The following is a 17799-nucleotide window of genomic DNA, read 5'->3' as shown; positions in this document are numbered from 1 at the left end:
ACGAGAGTCTTCATCGAACTCCCACTTGAGCTCGGACATATCATATGGAATGGTATCATCGGTCCCTGCATCTGGTTTGGAAGTAATATGTGAGTCACGGGGACTCAGCAATCTCGCACCCTCGTGATCAAGACTATTTAAGCTTATAGGAAAGGCAAAGGTATGATGTGGAGCTGCAGCTAGCGACTAGCATATATGGTGGCTGACATACGCAAAAGAGAGCGAGAAGAGAAGGCAAAAGCACGGTCGAACAACTACGATCAAGAAGTGATCCTAGAACAACCTACGTCAAGCATTACTCCAACACCGTGTTCACTTCCCGGACTCCGCCGAGAAGAGACCATCACGGTTACACACGCGGTTGGTGCATTTTAATTAAGTTAAGTTTCATGTTATCTACAACCGGACATTAACAAATTCCCATCTGCCCATAACCGCGGGCACGGCTTTCGAAAGTTCAAATCCCTGCAGGGGAGTCCCAATTTAGCCCATCACAAGCTCTCACGGTCAATGAAGGATATTCCTTCTCTTAAGACAATCCGATCGGACTCGGCATCCCGGTTACAAGACATCCTCGACAATGGTAAAACAAGTCCAACAACACCGCCCGAATGTGCCGACAAATCCCGATAGGAGCTGCACATATCTCGTTCTCATGGCACACTCAGATGAGCACTCCATACAACTAAAACCAAACCTCGAGTTTCCTTGAGGGGGCGCTGCACATGACTCTAGTTTGGACCAACACTCAGAGGAGCACTGGCCCGGGGGGGGAGTTTAAATAAAGATGACCCTTGGGCTCCGGAAACCCAAGGGAAAAAGAGGCTAGGTGGCAAATGGTAAAACCAAGGTTGGGCATTGCTGGAGGAGTTTTATTCAAGGCGAACTATCAAGGGGTTCCCATTATAACCCAACCATGTAAGGAACGCAAAATCCAGGAACATAACACCGATATGACGAAAACTAGGGCGGCAAGAGTGGAACAAAACACTAGGCATAAGGCCGAGCCTTCCACCCTTTACCAAGTATATAGGTGCATTGAGATAACAAGATAATATTGTGATATCCCAACAATAAACATGTTCCAACAAGGAACGATCTCCAATCTTCACCTGCAACTAGCAACGCTATAAGAGGGGCTGAGTAAAGCGGTAACATAGCCGAACAATGGTTTGCTAGGACATGGTGGGTTAGAGGTTTGACATGGCAATATGGGAGGCATGATAAGCAAGTGGTAGGTTCGTAGCATAGGCATAGCAAAAGAGCGAGCATCCAGCAAGCAAAGATAGAAGTGATTTCGAGGGTATGGTCATCTTGCCTGCAAAGTTCTCAGAGTTGCCTTGATCCTCGTAAGCGAACTCAATGGGTTCCTCGTTCACAAACTCGTCTCCTGGCTCTACCCAAGCACAAAAAAACAACAAGCGAAAGGAACACAATCAACCACGTGCAATGCTCAACAACATGATGCAAACATGGTATGATATGCGGGATGCGATATGTGATGCATATGCAAGATTTGGAAAGGAATGATTGAATCTGGCCTCAACTTGGAAATCCAAGAGTGCCACTGGAAAGGTGAGGTGATTTTGGTCGAAATCGATATAAAGATCACCGGATTCGGATGCACGGTTTGGAAATGGCAAGCAAAACAAATATGGCACCGGTCTGCGATAATCAGCAAGTAGTCATCTAAATGCATCAAGATAAATACGCTACAACACTCAAACATGACAACAAAATACATGGCAGGGATCCACTCATGAAGCTTGACAAAAGATGAACACTGAGATACGGCTAATTCACTCATTAACAGGTTCAAACAAGCATGGCTAAAGTGCAAAAGATAACAGGTTTCAGACATAGTGAAAAACTGGAGCATGCAAAACAGTTAACAAGTAGGCATGTTTACGAGCTCGATGCACTCACTACAAAGCATGTAATGACAATCTAAGCATACACCCATCAAGAAGACATGACATATAAGCTAGACATGGCAAGAACAACATCATAGCATGCACGGATCAACAACAACAAGCTTGGCAAAATTGCAAAACATGTTAACAATCTGCCAGGAACATTTTATAGCAAAAGTAGAGCTCGATTGAATCAAGCTAGGGTGCTCCATAAATGCAAACAAAGACATGGATGGATAGAGCACCACAATATTAACAAAACATCCTTACTGATCATCCCCAAAAGAGGCACGGATCATTAGGAAACAACATGAACACATGGCATAAAAACAAATACCGGACAAGGACTGTGTGAAATTCTAAGTCCCTGAAATCAGCATCATTGAGTAAGCTACTTTGCATGCTTGTGCTAGTCACCACATAGATCACAAAAATACATGGCATAGACCCCTGTAAAGATGGCATGGCATTCTACAAAACACATGTAGAGCTCAGGATCATAGCATGCACACATTAATCATGGCAAAAATGGCAAAAGGCCATTTGCTGAAACAGATCTGACATAATCATCACATAGCCCTCTTTCAACAACATTTCGGGCATCAAGATGAGCTCAAATGAAAATGATGCAATAAGATGAAATGATATACTCGTCGAGGCGAACATTTTGATATGCTACACGCACGAATCGGAGCTACGGATACAGAGTTATGGCATGTCAAAGGTTGCAAAATATCTAGGGTTTGGAGGGGAAAAGTCAACCGTGAGATGCTCCAGATCCAGATCCAGATGCACTGTAGCTTCACGATTCCCGAGGTTTGCCGGAGAAGAAGAGGTCGCCGGAGTTCCTGTACGCCAGTGGATGAGGTGGCCGGAGCTCGTCTCCGCGGTGGCCGGCCGGAGGAGGAGGAGGAGGACGGAGAGGAGGCGGACGGCGTCGCCGGCGCGGGGCGGTTGCCGGCGATGGCGCATGGCAGCGCCGGGCGGCCGGACGCGAGGTGGTGCGGCGGCGCAGCGGCGTCCGGTGGCGGCGGGGACGAAAGACGGCGTCGAGGCGAGGAGGCGGATCGGGCGAGGTGGCGGGAGGCGATGGTCCGAGAAGGCCCGCGGCGGGCCTCGCGGGCCGGCGGGGATGGGGCGGTGATGCGGTCCCCCCGGGACAGGTGGCGGCTCCGGGTTGGTCGACGGAGGTGGCGGACGTGTCCGGTTGCGGTCGGACGTGTCTGATGGCGCGCGAGGTGGAAATCTAGGGTTAGGGTGGAAGGGGATGTGGGATTTCGGAGAAGGGGCTATAAATAGAGGTAGGAGGAGCTAGGAAGCTCCAAATGAGGTGCGGTTTGCGGCCACGCGATCGTGATCGAACGCTCTAGCTGATGGAGAGGGTTTAGGTGGGTTTTGGGCCAGTTTGGAAGGGTGTTGGACTACAACACACACGAGGCCTTTTCGGTCCCTCGGTGAACCGTTGGAGTATCAAACGAAGTCCAAATGGTACGAAACTTGACAGGCGGTCTACCGATAGTAAACCAAGGCCGCATGACAAGTATCGGTCCAATCTGAAAACGTTTAACCCCCACACACGAAAAGAGGCAGAAAGGACCACCGGAGGACATAGGAGCGCCGGAATGCAAAACGGACAATGGGGAAAATGCTCGGATGCATGAGACGAACACGTATGCAAATGCAATGCACATGATGACATGATATGAGATGCATGACAAAGACAAAACACACGGAGACAAAAACCCGACAACGAGGAAATGAATAACTTAGTGCCGGAAACAGCAAGAGTTGGAGTACAGATAAGGTAAATTACATCCGGGGTGTTACATTGTCATATCCTCTACGGCTCCACCTCGCCTACACAGGCACCACATTCTGATCAGTTGTTGAAGACTCAAAGGTGATTGAACCATTGCTTCGATATTCCTTGATTTCCGCTATACACGCTCCTTGCAAGTCATAGCAGATCATGTTTTATTTCTTTCTGAAACGAGCTGCAACACATGGGTAAGATGAAGATTAGAGAAGGCAATTAAGGTGGGAGAGGATACCATGAGGATTGAGAAGGCAGGCAAGAGGACGTCTACATTCAACATGTCATCATGTTGAAGCTGAGTTTGTATGGTTGTAGATTTTAATCCTTGTACGGGTGGTGTTCTTTAAGTTTCATTTGGCGTTTCCGTCAACAAGTTTATACTTTCACCATCTTCTACAACAAGTATAGTGGTTAATTGTTTTGGAAAACTCTGCATTTTTTCCTCAGAATTACGTCACCGCATTTTGTGGACATCAAAAGTAACAGTACAGTACTTGGTAAAAGTTGGTCCTATAATATTCAGTCGCATGCTTGCGATATTTAGTAGGTCTTTGTATTTATATGATATTATTTTTAAAGATGAAACTTCTATAACAAACAGTCTGTACAATTTGTTCATACATACATGGATGGAACATCATCTCTTTTCATATGTTGCTCCTGTGAAGAATAAATATACTACTCCCTCTGTAAACAAATATACAGGGATGGTACTTTTTGTGGGGTAAAAATAAATATACTGCTTGTAGTTTTCTAATTCTATTAATTCATTTCTACTACACACAAGGCCTTTCCATATGTTCACTCAGTATCTTCTTTTTGTCACACGAGCAGTTTCTAAATTTTACAAAGGTGCACCGACACATATAGGTCATTGGCTAATTGCTATCATTTGGTGGTAGCAAGTTCAAGTAATAGTTTGAACACATTCAAGAAATAGTATAAATAATGCATCTTATGTATAATTTAGATATATTGTTTGTCATGGAGATGTGCCTGGCCGATTTCCATGAAATTAAATCCCTCCATTGTAGTGGAAAATATAATACCCATCATCCGTATTGTTATACATTAGCGCGAATAAGGTGGATGTCATATATGAGAAAGTGTCAATCTAAAAAAGAGCAAATTCTGAGAATTAGTATTTGTATAATTGGGTCTCAAAATTAATTGATGTAGGGAACCGAAGGGTCTTGTGAATTCGGTTGCACTAGGTAGGAAATAATATAGATGGATTATGGTCCCACACCCAATAAAAAAGGATGTGTGTGTGTGAGAGAGAGAGAGGGACAGAGAGGGAGGGAGAGGGGGAGAGAGAGGGAGAGGGAGAGGGGGAGAGAGAGTGTGTGTGAGGATTTGACGCTAAAAAGGTCGGCAATGTCATTTGATATGTATACTAAATGTATTATTAACATGATTAATATTTAACTCTTAAAATTAGTGTGGCCCCGTTGCAACGCACAGGCAATTAGCTAGTATTTATAGGTAATAACATGTTCAGAGTGTAAAAGCATCGATATAGGTTTCAACAGAGCAATAGTAGTTACATTGCATCTCATTCATAAAGAAAAAAAATGCGTGTTGTTACATCTAGGAGCATGGTTAACATGGATGCATGACCACGCTACCACAACTTCGATAAACATAGAAATCTACGGAAGGATTAGCTAAAAAAATATTGTAGATTTTTTTAGCATCGGTGCACACCTCAATATAAAGTTCAAAAAATCAAAGCAATGAGCCTCTCCTCTAAAGCCTCGGATTTCCACTTCCTCCAAATGATTCAGGGGGATACTTTGGCTTCTCCAGTTCCCGGTCTCATCAGATGGGCAATTGTTTATACATGCACCAGCTGCCACCTAAAACAAATTAATAGAGAGTGCAAAATATTTTGTATGCTTGCACCACACATTTGGCTCAACAACCGAAACATCTCAATGCTACATAGAGTAAAAAATGTACTGGGCTAGTACTATACCTATATCAGACATATAAGCATAGAAGAAAAGAGTGTACCTCCGATTTCTCTAGCCTCAGTAGGGTGACCTTACGTAGTTTTGAAATAGTATGAGCCGGAAGCGCCTGAAGGAGATGCAGCAGGGCAGCTCCATACACATGCCCATTTGCTTCAAGACGTAGGTCCACGACAGAGAAGTCGGTCACCTGAAGCTTCCCGATCTCTTGTGCAAAGTCGATCCATGCACCCGAGTGATCTTGCTGAAAAATGAGCCACGGCTAATTAACTGAGTTAGCAAATTCAGTAAACTGAGTATAGAGCAAGGGCAGGGGACTCACGGAGGCACAGAGCATGTCCACAGATAGGACATGGGCACCAGAAGGCATCTCTGGCATGGTCTGTACGCTCAGGCTCCGGAGGAGCCAACAACCATACACAAGAGCCGGCCTTGTATACGAGCGCTGCCACGAGACCTTCTCCACAAATGGCGCAAAGACAGAGACGTCGAGATGCACGCCCGCGTGGACTTCCATTGCCAAGTGCTGAAGCATTGGGGTCGCAATGTCGATGCCGCGACATTCCTTGTAGGTTCCGAGGAAAAGCTCCTGTAGCGATGCTGAATGGACCATGATGTGGCAGTCGTTCGTAGTTCCGTCCCCCCTGAGGACACGAAGGCGCGGGCAGCAGGAGATGAACTCGCCAAGATCGACGATCGTGCAGCCCGTGAGACGCAGCCTCTCGAGTGCAAAGAACTCGCTGGAGTACGGCATCTGCGTGAAGCTCATGCCATGCCACACAATCTCGATCGAGGTGGCACGGTGGAAGCTTGGAAATTCAAGACTGGACCAGCTTTGTGCGCAAGATTTGTAGACGAACTCCTCCGGCGAGAGCTCAGTCGCACTGTGAAGAAGTGAGTAGTTTAGCTCGGAGATGCAGATGTCAAGGAGGAGGGACACTGCCACTTGGCGCGAGTGCAGCGCCGCCTTGAGCGACCCCAGCGCTAGAGCCACCGATTTGGGCACGAGGCCACGGAATTTGGCCCGGAGGACACGCAGACGCGGGCAGCGGGTGACCAGGGTACCAATCTCGACGATCGCACCAGAGACGGACAGCCTCTCAAGCACGGGGAACTCCCCGGCCGGCGGCACCCTGACAAGGTAGCGCGGCATGTCCAGCTCCATCGAAGTGGCCCGATGAAAGCAGGGCAGGTGGATGTCGGTGAAAGGGCCCTCCCTTTCTTTCCAAAGCAACGACTGCGGGAAGGTGAAGACTAGCTCGGCCGGCGAAAGCTGCGCGACGGCGGACAGCAGCGACTGGGCGTCGTCGGCGTTAGGGTTGCGTGGGAGGTAGGGCTGGACGGAACGAGCGGTCTTTTGGGCCCGCTCGTGGCCCGTTTAGGACCGGACCGTACGGTCCAGGACCGGTAGGAAAACTGGTCGGTCCGGACTGCAATATTCGGCCCTAAGAAATGTCGGTCCGGTCCAGTCTTTCACCGAGCCGCTCGGTCGGACCGAGAAAGCACAGTCACCGCGGCCGCAGTTCCTCGTCGTCGCGGCCACCTGCATGGCTGCATCTTCCGGGTGAACCAACATGTCTCCGAGCTTCCGCTCTCCATCCTTCCTCTCCTCCCCGTGCGCCGTATCCTCTTGCCGCCGGGTATCCACCCCAACCGTGGCACCAATTCCTGCGGGTATCGCGCCTACATGAGCTGAAATCGTGCCATGGCACGAGCTGCGGGTCAAGACGTTTTTCTTGCAACTAAATGGAACGAGAGAATGGCTAGATCTAACTAACCTCAAACCAATCGAAGAGGTGGACATGCACACGTTGCATGGCGAGTGATTTCTGCACTAAAGGAAAACTAAGCAGTAAACATGCACACCGGGCACAAGCTCTGAAGAACTGTGACACGATCCGAACGCTCTGCACCTCGCCGGCGCCACGAGGAAGTACTAGGGGACGATCCCGAACACTCTAAAGGTGAAGCCGCAGCTGTTGTTCGAGGCGTTTATGCACTTCTTCTAGACGAGCGCGAAGACTGTCAGTTAAATACGTGGTGTCAAACTTTCAGAAAATTCAGTTTCGTCAGTTTCAGAAAATTCAGTTCGTCAGTTTCACTCGCGCACGTCGTCCAGTTCGTCAGATCACTCGCGCACGTCGCCCAACTCGCCGCTGCACTCGCGCACGTCGTCCAGTTCGTCACATCACTCGCGCACATCGCCCAACTCGCTGCTGCACTCGCGCGCGTCGCCCAACTCGCCGTTGCACCCGCACACATCAACCCTACCCATTCGGTCCTTTCGGTCCATTCGGTCTGGCCCGGGCTTCGTCGCCGCCGGTCAGGTCCCTGAGATCAGGACCGTCATGTTGCTCGGTCCGGTCCGGCCTGGACCGCCGGCGGCCGGTCCAAACGACGGCTCGGACCGGGACCCGGTCCGTGTCCACCCTGAGTGGGAGGAGGATGTCGAGGAGAGACAACGCGCCCGCGGACGTAGCAGCTTCAAACCGGGAGAGCGCAGCTTTGATCACCGTGGGCATGACGCCGCGGAAGGTGAGGTCGGTGAGGCGGGACCAGACACCATGCCACCGGCGCGAGAGAAGGCCGGTGCGCACGGCGGTGCGGACGCAGCCCAGACGCGCTAGGATGAGGAGGATCATGTCATCGGAGAGCGAGCTGATGTGGTCGGCTCCGCCCGGCCCATGCCCCGGCGGCGGACGCGAGAAGAGGCGGCGGCCCGATCGCAAACCCATCGGCGTGGCAAAAAATCGATCGTGTCGTCCGGTGGCACATATAATTCGGCGGGCGCGTGCCCGTCTCCTAATGGTAATGGAATTCTTATCCTGCCGGCATTAGCGGAGTAGGATTCTTGATCGATTCCTAGTGGAATCCGTCCAGCTCGATCGACCTAGGAGTCATCTTTTGTTATGTGACACATGAATCATGGTGGTAGGGCAGAGAAGAGGTATCGTACAACTCCAAAATAGGAAAATCTTTGTTTCATGTTTCACTTTTTTTTTCTGGTCGCCCCTTTGTCCAACCTTTCTCGTATGATAATCGAACACTTGGACTTACATATTTTCTGAATCAATTTCACTTTTATTTACATATCAAACTTTTTATCAAAATGGAGTATAAGGTAAATCACGTGTAGAATTTAATAAACATTTATTTACACAATCATATTAATATGGGCAAGTAAATCACAAGGTATCGTACTAAATATTTATCGAAATATGTATGTGGCAACCGTGTGGCAGATTACAAAACTACAACACGATTCCCAAGCCCTTGGATCGGCATCCCAGGCACGATCCTCTTTTCCCGTTTTTTGATTTTGCATATCTCGGTCATGTTCCTCCCGTCTTCCTCCCCCCACGCCTAGCCGACGGCGCCTTCCTCCGCTTCCTCCTCCCGGGCTTCAAGCCAGAGCCCGCGGCCGCGTCTGGACCCAACGCCTCATCGTGCCCCAGCCAGATCCGCTCCCCGGCGCCCGTCCCGGCGAGCGCCTCTTCATCCTACCTCACGCGTGACTCCTACCGCCGCACGCCCGCACCTTTTCTCAATCCCTCCGACGCGGACCGCTCCACCGGCCGGCGCCCAGCCATGGCGGCGCCCAACGCGGGTGGCTTCACCGACCGGAGTCCCCCGGTGAGGTGAAGGGTCGGGGATTTTTGTCGGGAGCATGGCTCATGCATGTAGGCGAGAGACAAGTATGGACCTCGCCCTGAAACCGAACAGAGGCGAGGACAATGCCGGGGCCAGGTGAGCTACTGCGATGGTGCGGAGCGAGATGACGGTGTGGATTGTCATGGAGAGGAAGGGCGGGAGTGGTAGCAGCGACACCAATGACCAGGCGGCCATGACCAGGGGACGTTCCAATCTTTGGTGACTTGGTCTTTTTGACCTCTCCTACTTCGCCGTTCCACAATCTTCTGCAAATGCATATACTGCTCTTGCCCGAGGTTGCTCTGCTCTACTCAGGTCCTGTGATGGATTTCTCTGAAGTTCAGGTTTCTCCATCTTTCAAACAGGTGTTTGTTTTCAGAGCATTACTATCTGTTCAACCGAGTGTCTTGTCTCCCTAGTTGATGGTACCATCAAGGTTAATAAAAGAAGCTGGGCTATGGATTTGGACCTCTCATTCTGCATGATTTTCTTTCCTCCAAGGCGACTCAAGATCATGCGATCTCTGAATCTATTGAAGTCTGAACTATTTGTCTGTTGTGCCTAATGGTGAGATGGCATATGCTAATATGCAAATGATGAGTGTCCCTTACATTTACCTGATCTTGTCAATGCTAAAGAAGATCAGTAGGGAGCAGATCAACAATGTAAATGTCAGCACTTTGCAATGTGCTCCTCTGGTTATTATAGTAGTAGTAAAGACAAAATCATAACGCTCATTTGGATGTGTAACATGCATCTTTTTTGGATGCATGATGACGAATCACTGTTGTTTTTGGTTCATGCATGACATGGCTTGCAGCTCCAGTGCCGTACCTAGTTCATGAAAATATACCACTGTGTAACTTCTATGTAAATATGACGGTAATGTACAGGCCACAAAGCTCATAAATCAAGTACAAACATCATGGCCAGGAATATATTTTTAAAAAATTTACCCCGGTAACTTCTATGTAAATACCTTGATAATATGCACAGTATTGATATGATAATTTGCACATGAACACCTTGGTAACATTTTCGCCCTGAAGGAAAAAATATCAAAAATATACTCCCAGTAACTTCTGTGTAAATAGGATGATTATATACACATTGTATGCCTAGTAACTTACTTAGCCTACGTATAACTTTTGGCTCTGGAAAAAAACTGTTCAAGACCCCCCACCTTAGTAAATTTCATGTTAATACATTGATAATATACACACCACAGATATGATAACTTGCACACGAACACCTTGGTAACCTTTTGACCTGAGATTTTTTTTGATAATATAACCCCGCTAACTTCTGTTTAAATAACATGATAATATATGCATGGTAGGTGTGGTAACTTACTTGGCATAGGCCTATAAACTTTTGGCCAGGGAAAAAATTGTTTAAAAATGTATTAAGGTAACTTATGTGTAAATACATTGATAATATGCACACCACATATACGATAACTTGCACATGAACACCCTGATAACTTTTTAACCCTAGAGGGAAAAATGTTTGAAAACATACCTCGATAATAACTATGTAAATTGCATTCTAATATACGCATCGCAGACTCGATAACTCACGGACAAACACAATGGTAATGTTTTTGACCGAGAAAAAGTAGTTGAAAACATACCTCATAACTTATATGAAAATAGCACGATAATATACGAAACACATACTCGATAACTTACATACAAACACCACAGTAACTTTTTTGATAGGGAGAAAAACTTGTTGAATAATATAACCTCAGTAACTTATGTGGAAATAGCACGGTAATATACAAATCACGTACATGATAACTTAGTACTAACACTGCGGTAACTTTTTAGACCGGGAGGAAAAAAAAGTTGTTGAAAACGTTTACCCCAGATAACTTATGTGAAAATAACACGATAATATACGAACTGCATGCTCGATAACTTATGTATAGCAACGCGGTAATTTTGACCAATGGGAAAAAAGTTGTTGAAAAACATACCCCCTTCCTCATGGTAACTTATGTGAAAATAACATGGTAATATGCGAACCGTATACCCGACAACTTACCAGAAACACCGCGGTAAGTATTTTGACTGGGAGAAAGAACTTACCCTGATAACTAATGTGAAAATAATATGGTAAATACGAACCGCATACCCTGTAACTTATGTACAAATACCGCGGAAACTTTTAATCAAGGGGAAAAAGTTTTTGAGAAACATCCCTCGATAACTTATGTGAAAATAGCACGGTAATATATGAACCACGTACCTATTAAATTAAGTACAAACACCTGCGGTAACTTTTAACCGGGGAGGGGGGGGGGGGCTGCCGAAAAATATAACCCCGGTAACTTATGTGGAAATAGTACGGTAAGTTGCATACCATAGGCTTGGTAACTTATGTAGCCGAGGCGTGGTAACTTTTGACCCGGAAAAAATATTCATCAAAACACACCAACATGGGATCTAGTTTCGAAGATCTCATCGCAACGAATCTTTTATGTGAAAACGGTTTTTGCATCGGACCAACGATTTAAGCTACAAAACATTTTGAATTTTTGAAATAGGAGAGAATCTAGGATGACATCAGCTTTTTTGTCCTCTAGTGCATGTATGTAATTAGAGAGAGGGATGGACGTGGAAAGAGAGTTAGTCACACCCTAATCTATATCCTAATGCATGCATGCATGTATTTATATGGGAGGAAGGAGGAATATGGTAGTTTTGCTATCCATCACACATGTGCCAAATATCACGGTCTAATATTTATATCCCGTTGCATCAACATGCATTGTCCTAATGAAATATTAAATCTGAAATATACCATCAATTTGAATGATATATCATATCAAAGTTGAACATACACCGAGCACACATAAATCCAAGACTAAAAACGCCTGCCAACCAGGACTCTCATTCCCACACTTCTAGCAGCTAGGCTTTTCGGTGCCTCCAGCCGATGCCATCGTCGGTCTGCCTCATCTCTTGTGGCCTTAGGGCCATGGAGGCACAGTGGATCCTGGTCCTTCTGGCGGAACGGTTCCATTTTTGCATGTTTTTTGAGTTTTGTTAGGGATATGTCCTGCTTAGAGAGATGAAGCGGCGACAAGTCTCTAGAGATGGAATAAGGTTCTCCCCGTCTAACCCCCATCCCACCGGTGCTCTAACATCATCGGAGGGCATGTGGAGCTTTGTCTCCGGCAGATCTAGGGGGATCCGGTCGGGGTTTGTCTTTGTTGGGTGCATGTGGATCCGGTCTTCATTTAGTGTGTCTACAGGTCGGATCCTTCCGATCTACGCTTCTCTTCATCGGCGGCGGTTGTTGTTCTGGTGTGCTGGTACTATATGACCTTAGCACGATGACTTTCCGACCGTCTGTTACAACTAGGTTTGCCAGGCTCCGATAAGGGAGGGACAATGATGGCGGCACGCCTTCGGCTCACTCCAGTGCTTGTATTAATCGCTAGGTGGTCTAAGGACATGGATGTAATTTTTGCTTCTAGTGTTCTTTTTACTAACTTGACAGTTGAGTATAGATCAAAGTTCTTGCCGAAAACACAAGTTGAATAGAAAAAATATCATATGAATTTTATGCCAAGATAAAAGGGAAAATGATCTTCATGCTAGTTGGCTACCTACGGGCACCTCCAACCGCCCCGTTCCCCAATAAATTTATCGTACTAGATGACTTGTTGCGCCAATTGGTGTAGAGACTAACTCCAACCTGCAAGCTAAGAGGACTATATGAAACTTAAATGGAAGTCAAGTGAATAATATGAAGAGACCAAGAAAATAAGCAACTAATACAACTTAAATAATGTCCAAAACTAGACCATGTTCAACGGAGAGTGTCCAGGTAGCCCAGAAGGTTTCGTCTGAGAGCACGTTGTTTCTCAACATTCTCTTGATGGCCCCAGTTTTTTCATGGCCTTGTATGATCAATTCAAGGCATCATGTCAAGTTGTTTTATTTTATTTTTTGACAAATTTAGCATTCTTTTTGTAGTTTTCTCGGACAAAAAAGACCGATAAATGGTTGTACGTGTAACTGTAAAAAAACGATTTCCGACACCGTACATCCATTCTCCACCGTACAACGAAATGACCCTAACTTTTGCAAGTAGGTGTCGGAAATCGTTCAAACATGGCACGAATGTCTAACATGGGCATGCCCACCTACTTGCAAAATTTAGGGTCATTTCAAGAATCTCCAAAACTAGATCATGTTCAACAGAGGATGTTTGGGTAGACGAGAAGGGCCCTTTGAAAGCACATTGTTTCTCAACATCTGTCAAATGGCCCAAAAACATTCACCAGCTTTTATGACCAATTCAAGGCATCATAACAAGTTGTTCGAGTTTTTGACAATTCTTGCATTTTCTGAAGTTTTCTCGGTGGAAAATGGACGATACGGCGTCGGAATTCCTTCAAGCCACATATGGTTGCCTCATATGTCCGTGTCAGGCAGGTGTAAGAAGTTGAGGTCATTTATCCATAGTCCAAATGACCACCAGTTCAGAGGAGTGTGCTAGACTAGCTAGACGGGTGCATCCATGAGCATGTAGTTTTTTCCTAATTTGAATGCCTATGTTACTTACAATTTTCATCATTATTAATCAACAAAACATTTTCTTATATCCTAACAATTTTTTGAAATTTGTCAACAATTTTGGAATTTCAAATTGTGTATGAACTTTTTATAAACTTGAACACTTTTTTTCAAAATTGTGAACAAATTGCCAACAATTGATGTTGAACATAAATTGCAAAGCACGCACTTTTTTAAAAAATATCAACTTTTTTGAAACGTAAGCAATTCATAAATTTGTGAACAAATATATTAAAAAGTGGACATTTTTGAAATTTCTTAAACATTTTTTAAAAAATTATACAATATTTTATATCAAGATTTTTTTTTCATGTTGCAAATATTTAAACATGTTTCAAAAAGAATAATAAAGTTGAAAAAGAAGAAAAATGAATCAACAAAAATATAGAAAAGAAAAACAAAACATAGGAAAGAAAAAAATATATGCTTAGGCCTTGGCCCGACTAGGCAAACACATCGCTCCTGCCAGGTGCCTGTTGGCCAGCACATGATTTAGCGGATTTGAAAAAATTATCAATTTTGAAAACAAATGTTTACGAATTTAGCCTCAAAACAATTAACACATGGTCTAATTTTAGTATTAATTAACCTCTCCCTCTGGTTCTACAACTCCAAAATCAAACAGGTTGGAAAAATAGGAAGATATCAGCATGCTCAAATCTTCATTACCTTCACGCCATGTGGCATCATCAGCTTGAAGCTTTTTAATAAAGTACCTCTTCTTCGAAGCCAACCCAAAATCATGAAAGAAGTTTGTGTTTCGGCCACCGGTACGCAGCCAGTTGGCTCTACTCCGTGAAGATAATATAATTCTTCCTGATCATACATGGATTCAGCTTGGATTTGAAGCTCCTTCAACTCAGCTAGACGCCTCTTCGGGGCTGTGTTCTTGTTCATGGGTTTGTCCTTCAACTCAGCTAGACGCCTCTTCTCTTCGGCGCTTCCCAACGGTGGAGGGCTGCATGCACCGCACATCGCGTCCCCTCCCATGCGTCTTCTCCTCTAGGTGAACACATCCCCTCGGAAAACCATGTCCTCTAGTCCGCACATAGAAAGAGCATTGTGGAAAGCTTCCACCATACATGTGCTATGGACGAGCATTGCAACGACTTGTCTCATTTGAGTACAAGAATCGGGGATCGTTGATGTAGCTCGCGAAGATAGTTCCACAACAAATGTTTGCCTTATTGCATCACAAAAAAAAACATAGCCAAATATTTACCCTCCCAGCTAGATCTAGGCTCCCCATAGAAGCTCATGGATCACCAGTTCACCACTTGGTTCGTTCCTAGACAATTACATCCAAGAAATTCTTCTTTGCGCCATCTAATTTTATACTACATATGCTTTATTTATTTTAAGAACACGCTATCATATAGTACTATTTTAGTATTAGCACAACAGTTCCGCGTAGCTCAAAATTGTATCCTTTCCCTTCTGCTTGGACACGAAGAGATACATAATACTTGACTAAAACTGGATTCCATTCTACTTTCCTACTTCTGAACAACAACTTATGTTATCAACTATTTGGTTTTAGCAAAGTTATCAATTGTCTCATACCCACCCCGCAAAAAACTAATTTGTCTCATACCCTATTTTCTTGATTTAGTATTTTTTTAGAAACATTTTCTTGATTTAGTATAGGAAGTACAAGAAATCGGAATCCCAAGTCCCAACTACCCCTCAAAAAACAAAAATCGGAATCCCGTGAGCAGCCGAGCCCACTCTCGCTGCCAGTCCCGCTCCGGCCCACATAAGACAGGGAAGGAAGGCCACGTCTCCTTCGTCCCCGCCTACGCGTCAAACTTTTCTTTCCAAAACCCTCGCCTCCACAGACAATGACGCCGCCGCCGCCGCCCGCACCATCGCTGCCGGACGAGGTTCTCGAGGAGATCTTCCTCCGCCTCCCGCCGGACGAGCCTGCGTGCCTCGTGTGCTCCTCCCTCGCTAGCAAGCTTTGGCTCGGCCTCCTCTCCAGCCCTGCTTTCCTCGGTCGCTACCGCGAGTTCCATGGAGCTCCTCCCATGCTGGGCTTCCTTCATAACTGGCTGGAGGGTTGCGGCCCGGTGGAGAAATATCCCATCCCCCACTTCACCACCACCACGAAATTCGCTGCGCGCATTCCTCATGTCGACGACTGGGTGCACCTGAACTACGTTGCGTGGGACTGCCGCCATGGCCGTGTTCTCCTTGGGGATGACAATCCGGTACCCATGGCGCTCGTCGTTTGGGACCCCATGACGGGCTGCCGGAGGGAGATGAACTTGCCGGACGTGGTGTACAACAATTACGGGGCTGCGGTGCTCTGCGCTGCGACCAGCTGTGACCACCGTGCGTGTCACGCAGCCCCCTTCCAGTTGGTCTTTGTCGGCCTGAACTTGACTGAAGAAGGTGAATGTGTTGCCCACGCGTGGCTGTCCTTGCCGGAGACGGGTGACTGGAGCAAGCCGTGCCCTGGATTTGATCAGTGGGGCGAGTCGTGCCTTGGTCTTCATCTGGCAGCCGATGCATTCATCGAGCCAATGCCCCCTGTCCTTGTTAAAGAAGCACTTCACTTCATGCTTCAGTATGATGATGATGATAGTGTAGCAATTCTCAAGTATGACTTGAGCTCTAATTCCTTATCGCTCATTGATGCGCCAATTATGGGGTCTGATGTTGCTGGTGCCACCATACTCATGGCGATGTCAGATGGCAGTTTAGGGTATGCACTTGTGGATGGGTTAATGCTCTACCTATGGTCAAGACAGATGGATTCCGGCAGAGTTGCGCCATGGAGTCCATGTACAAATATCAATCTTGGGAAGCTTCTCCCCATCCAAAATCACAAGAAAAGACTTAGACTGGTTGGATCCGTGGAAGCCAGTGATATCGTTTTCGTGACCACAGACCTGGGCATCTACGAAATTAATGTCAAGTCGCGGCAGTGGAAGAGGCTATGGAAGAACGAGAAATTTTGTGCTTTGATTCCGTTCATGAGTTTTTACAATCCACATGGTATAGTATAGTTGTATCTATAATTCTTTATGTCCTTTTTTGTGATCTGGGGACAACTGTTAAGTAATACTACTCTGTATAAGTTAGTGGAGCATACAAAACAATTAATCTCTAATCGTATATAAAGTTACATTTCAAATGTTCCCGGTCAAACTTTGAGTGCTTGGTAACTACAACTAATTATGCTTACTTAATTGACAATTTATATTGTATCATGATACCTGTTTTGTAATAATCACACCGACAAATATATGTTTGCAGAAATGGTGATTCTCAGTCAAACGGCACACTCACAAGGTATGGTTAAATAAGCTTAATGGCAGGAGGCCACTCTCATCAACAAGAAAGATCACAAGCTTGGAGGCGGTGGACATGGGTCTTATGATGAATTATGTCACTATTCGGTAGCACTTTTGGTGCAGTGGTGCTTGCTGAATTCCTGATATTGTTCTTGGCTAAGCTTGATAGTTTCTCCATGTCGTTGGCGTGCGTTAGTGGATGAATGGATAATCTTGTAATGAACCTAGCTCCAATTCTTGCAGCTGCAATAGGGACCATGTGCTCCGTTTTCTATTTTGGTTGAAAATGCATCTGCAGATAGTAACATTGTTTTACCATTTTGAAAACTCTACAATTTGCTCCCCCAACTCTCTAAATTCATCTCTTAAAAGAGTTACCTTTGAACTTTCATGAGTTGAGATTGATGACATGCCTAGAGCTACTGGTTTGTCTTTCCCTAGAGAAGTATAGATGGTGATGGTTTCTTCATGTTGTCTCACTCACTGGTATGCCTTAATTACTTTAGTGAATTTAGTTAGTGTTTTTTTAGCAGAGCAATGTTACTGACAAGTATA

The 17799-nt window shown here is 45.7% G+C and overlaps 1 protein-coding gene across 1 annotated transcript; it reads left to right on the top strand.

Moving 5' to 3' along the window:
* The first annotated feature begins 15753 nt into the window (after positions 1-15753).
* On the top strand, positions 15754-17501 carry LOC123082620 (uncharacterized). The gene is made up of 2 exons (XM_044504919.1): positions 15754-16945; positions 17207-17501. Exons 1-2 carry the CDS (start codon positions 15787-15789, stop codon positions 17254-17256), a joined length of 1209 nt encoding a protein of 402 aa, XP_044360854.1. The 5' UTR covers positions 15754-15786; the 3' UTR covers positions 17257-17501.
* Positions 17502-17799: the final 298 nt, after the last annotated feature.

The sequence above is a fragment of the Triticum aestivum genome, chromosome 4A (genome assembly GCF_018294505.1).
Source record: "Triticum aestivum cultivar Chinese Spring chromosome 4A, IWGSC CS RefSeq v2.1, whole genome shotgun sequence".
In the NCBI taxonomy this organism is placed as follows: domain Eukaryota; kingdom Viridiplantae; phylum Streptophyta; class Magnoliopsida; order Poales; family Poaceae; genus Triticum; species Triticum aestivum.
The sequence above is the reverse complement of the archived record's forward strand: the minus strand, read 5'-3'. Positions and strand labels throughout refer to the sequence as shown.

Excerpts from the sequence above, each read along its gene's own strand:
- LOC123082620 (XM_044504919.1), top strand. The coding sequence starts at position 15,787 with ATGACGCCGCCGCCGCCGCCCGCACCATCGCTGCCGGACGAGGTTCTC. Across the intron at positions 16,946-17,206 it reads GAGTTTTTACAATCCACATG|AAATGGTGATTCTCAGTCAA; the intron begins GTATAGTATAGT and ends ATATGTTTGCAG.